Source organism: Hylobates moloch, unplaced genomic scaffold, assembly GCF_009828535.3.
Source record: "Hylobates moloch isolate HMO894 unplaced genomic scaffold, HMol_V3 SCAFFOLD_10, whole genome shotgun sequence".
Taxonomy (NCBI): Eukaryota; Metazoa; Chordata; class Mammalia; order Primates; family Hylobatidae; genus Hylobates; species Hylobates moloch.
Genome location: NW_026652285.1, coordinates 83,483,303 through 83,488,167, shown reverse-complemented (window position 1 = coordinate 83,488,167; position 4,865 = coordinate 83,483,303). Strand labels below are relative to the sequence as shown.

General features: G+C 37.8%; 1 protein-coding gene across 4 annotated transcripts in view; it reads left to right on the top strand.

Moving 5' to 3' along the window:
• Positions 1–4,173, top strand: part of ECPAS (Ecm29 proteasome adaptor and scaffold) — a 127,781-nt gene extending 123,608 nt beyond the window's left edge. For all 4 annotated transcript variants that reach the window (XM_032164862.2, XM_032164861.2, XM_032164859.2 and 1 more), the window contains one exon: positions 1,031–4,173. In XM_032164862.2, the coding sequence (XP_032020753.1) occupies positions 1,031–1,170 (140 nt within the window). In that variant the 3' untranslated portion in view covers positions 1,171–4,173. The remainder of the gene's footprint in view (positions 1–1,030) is intronic.
• Positions 4,174–4,865: the final 692 nt, after the last annotated feature.

Sequence of the window (4,865 nt, the reverse complement as noted above, 5' to 3'; positions counted from 1 at the left end):
AGTCATCAAATCTGATAGTAGCAATTTTCTTAATCCTATTTCTTCTCCCCTAACCTCGTTTTCTTCTAATGGTCTATCAGTGGGCGGGGTGGCGGGGGGGGGGGGACTGTTAGCATTTTCTCCAGTGGTGTATCTGTTACTGATTTCAGAAGGAGGACCCTCTCCTTTTTTCTCTGTCTCTCAAATTGTTTTCATGGATTAAGAATGTAGAAGATGGAAACGCTTTTCCTGCAACCTTGTGTGTTTGCTCTTTCTACTTCTCTATCTTTGCTTAGCAATTAAAACACCTCTCTTAGGGCTCCATCAAACAGAACTTTTAGACTGAGTAACACTAAACATCTCCCAATCCCTTTTTTCCTTGTTGAGATAAAAGAGCTAGGCACTTAGTCATATTACCGAATTCTCAGTTTGCCAGATACGTCCTAATATAGTCCAGATGAGGAAAATAAGGCTGAAGGCAAGCTAAACTTGCTTGAAGCCACATTGCTAGAAAGTGGCAGAACCTTGTAAACAAGATTTAAGATTTGATATACTTTCTTATTTTCTAAAAATTTCAATGTGCATGTAGTTCTCAGATGCTTTCCTCGAAGAAAAGGGAGTGTCATCTACTTAATCTGACCTTGCAGTTACGACATTTCTTAGAAGTTTTTCTTTTTTTTTTTAACTGACTGTATCTTATGAAATGGCCTTGCGATGGTGTTGTTGAAATGACTTTTTTTGCTACAGTGTGCCTTGCTCTGATAATTCCTTCTTCCTACTATGCTTCAGTGTAATTATTTCTCTTTCTCCCACTGATACTGGGGCAAGGAGAGGAAACTCCCTGATGTGCCTCTACGCTATTGTCGAAAATTAGGTTTTGAGACACATATTGAACTTATCATTATATACTGATCTGTTATCAAGCGGTTGCTTTGCATTTATTTGGGGGATAGGATATTTTTAAATTTTTTTCTTGCTCGTTGTATAAGGATTCTTTGGGGTTTTTTCCTTTTGCTTTGTTTTTTGTTTGTTTGTTTGTTTTTTCATGCAGAATCTAAACAGTGGGAATGTTTGACATCTGAATGCAGAGTGCTCCTAATTGAGTCTTTAGCTACTATGGAGCCAGACAGCAGACCTGAACTGCAGGAGAAAGCAGCGTTACTGAAGAAAACACTTGAAAATCTGGAATAAATTAGAAGGGGAAGAAACAAACAAGTGCCATGTTCATTGGGGGTTGAAATGGTGGTGTTCTTTGAAAAACCAAGTGGGAAAGAGTAAAGATTAATCTGTAGCATGCATCATTCCTTGGCTGAAATAAAAAGAAAAAGCCTTAAATTTTGTTCCTTATTAGCTTTATTTTACTTTATGTTTTTAAAGTATCTGGGCTGAGTGAGCTTAATGGAACCTTGGATGTTTGAGGGGTGGTTGTAAAGGAAACTGTCAGAAATAGTTATTAAGAGAGTTCAAGCTGTTATTAAACGAATTAATAGACAAAGTTGCAGAGCAAGCTGGATAAAAATCTTAGAACTGCATTCAAATTAGTTATTTCAGGAAGGGGCCCTATAAATAACTTATTTTAACCTCCCTCTTACACCTGAAGAAATAGGAAGCTGTGTCATCTCAGAGGCTTTCTGAGGCCTGTGCCAAAGTCAGAACCCAGGTGTTTAATGTCTGGCCCTGGATACTTTCTTTTATAGCCATCTGCCAAATCAGTGCTAACCCTGGCTTACCCAAGAAACTTCCAAGATGAGGTACGTTTAGGGCGGCACACGACAGTCCTTGTGCCAGAACTAAACTGACCCTTATCGTTGGGTTTCTGAAAGTCAGAAGCTAAACATTGTCTTGTCATGTGTTTAGATGGTTGATTGGGAGAAAATGATTGTTTAGCATCTTTACAGATGGAGAGGACAGATTCACTTTCCTTAGGATAATTCCAATTGTCTTCCTTTTATAGGCGGATAAAGTAGATTAAGACAAGATCACACATTCTGTCTGTGTCTGTGGCTGCATATTTTGCAAAACCAGAAACAAAATCGCAGACTGCCTTGGTTTAGACCATTTATAATCTCAAAACTGTAATGACAACTTAAAATTTCTGTTCACTTTTATGCTACCAGTATGACTTCATAGGGGAGAAGGAAAGTCTTTTAATTAGCCACCTGGGAATTACTCTTTTAAAAAATGCTTTTCTCAAAATAACATGATACCACTCCAAGTAAATCATTGCCACTAGGGGTTTTCCTCCTTCCTTCTGTTGCCCATGCCCCTGCCTGAAAGTGTAGGGTAAGAGGAAAAACAAGTAAAACCTTAGTGTTTATGGTAAACTGAGAACTCTGTAGCTTACCTTGGATTCCAGAGCAGAAGATTGGTTTACATTCAATACTCATCCTTATTGACATTAACACCAGGAATCTCCATGTTTATTATTTTTCGTGGAAACTCCATGTTTATTATTTTTGGTGGTCTCTATTGACCAATGTATTTCAAACTTTTTTGACTGCAAGTCATAATAAAAATAACTTTTTACATCATGACCCAGAACATGTGTGTTTGTGTATATATGTGCATGCCGAAATATAAAATCTTTAAAACATTTCATGAAATAATACATAACTGTGTGATACCCTTTAATGTCTGCTCCCGGCCCCCTGATTTAATGCTCTTCAGACTCTCTAAATTCGTTTCCTGACTCACAACGGGGTTGCTACTCACAGTTTAAACAACACTGCCGTAGATAGCACCTAGACTTGGCTGAATATGCTGGGGATTTGTTTCTGATTGAAAAGGGAGTTTACAAATAAAAATTTAGGTGTTTATTACCAAAACATCCTCTTTGTTGATACTGACATGTGAGTTTTAGTAGCATCATGAATTTTAAGGAATCTATCGGATTTTCATTTGAGAATGGCATTTGCTTGGGGAAAAATCAACTTCGGATGTTTTTTATAAAGCTTATGGCATCTTTTAGGACTTGGTGTTTTTCATATCAGTATTTCCCCCTCCACCAAGTACTCTCTGACTTTCATTTATAGAACCTGGGATATTCTTCCTTGGCAAGAATGCAGTGCAGTTTGGATGTTTTTAGAAAGTAGGATTATAAAGGCAAGAATTATGCTTTTAGTCTATATCAAATGTTAACACCTTGTCAAATGTTACGCTTTTTAAGCTTTTTGTTTTTTAATATTGGGAATTCCCCTTGGTGCTAAGAGTGGTACTGAGGCACTCGAACCTTTGTGCTTAGTGCTATTGAATTCCTGTACATTAGCTTTCTAAGCACATTTCTAATTTGTACACTTAATGCCTTCATCTTGACCAGCCTAATCATTCACACAGCTAGTAATGCTAAATTATTGTCTCACAATGCCCCTTATCTTTGCCGTGCATGTGTACCTGTATTTATCTAAAAGCGTTAATAACAGAGCTTGTAATTGTGGAATGTTCACTGGCGAACAGATGGCAGAAGGACTCATGCAAGTTTATATCATTGGCCTTTGTTTTCCAGAGCTCCCCCAAGCAGATTTTGATTCTTTTCTCCCTAGAAATAGTCAGTGTTACCTGTCATACAAGGAACTGATTGGTAGGGTCTACTACTGAATTCCTTATTCCTAGACTTAGTGCACAAGATGTATCGTCTCAAATGTACTGATATGTGAAAAGGAGATACCCAAAGTGTGGCAAGTTGGAAATCCGAATCATGAAAGTAATATATAATTGTCTTTTTGGTGATAAAGAGCATCTGTTTCCTTAATGAAGTTTGTGTTGAATTTATAATTCCATGTGTCTCCCTGTAATACAGTCTACCTGCACAGCAAAACTGCCACTGCATTCCCATTGCTTCCCCTTTCTATCTTTTACTGTGTACTTACTAACAAGACAAAAGAAAAAAGATGTGCCCTTGTTCTGCGCTCTGGTAGCAACTGCACTGTGCGCAGACTGTCTGCCCTTCATGGGGCATTTCTACCTGCTGCTGCCACAATATATTCATGCTGCTTGTTAAGTCCAGGGAGTTACTTTGACATTGGCCTCATTGTAATGTACAAACTATTGTTAAATGGATGTATATGTAACAGAATTTTGTATTTTATATGCGACTTTCACAGAATCATCTGCAGTATGTCCCAGCTAGCTAAGTGTCTGATAGATATTTGAAAGGAAAATTCCATCCATGCCCAAGAAGATATTAAATGGCAAATAAAAGCTGCATGATCTGTTCTTTTGAAGTAGTGCATTAATTTTTATTAATTCTCCAGGAAAATAGCTCAACTGCCAAGGCATTGACTAGTTATACTTAAAAAAAGTAAAATAAAAAGCCCTACTGCCTGCCATATTCTGAGCTAACTCCGGTAAGTAGAAATTGCTGGCTTTAAGTGTTTAGGAGTTCCAAGGCAAAGCAGAAACAAAAGGAAGACTCCCTGAACAACTGCTGTCAGATGCTTGGAGAAAAGGTATCATGGAAACATTTGATTTTCTCATAAAAGCAACCCCTTAGGAACATACAAAAACAACAGACAGTTCTCCTTTTGACTAAGATTAAGATACATGGCTATGAATGTAAAATGTCAGAGGTACAGGCACATCCTATACTGTGAACTGCCTAGCAAATATTTAGACTGTGGAAGATGGCTAAATATTTGCTTGGCAGTTTACAGTATAGGATGTGCCTGTACCTCTGACATTTTACATTCATAGCCATGTATCTTAATATTTAGACTGTGAAAGTGAGTTACCTTGCCTATTCTCTGGAGCAGCCAACAAGCCTATGCCGTTCCCTCCTGGTATGCTTTTCTTTTTCCTTTCAAGCAGGTTCCAAATTAGCTTACTAGAGTGACTTTGTTGTTGTTGTTGTTGTTGTTGATACGGAGTCTCACTCTATCACCCAGGCTGGA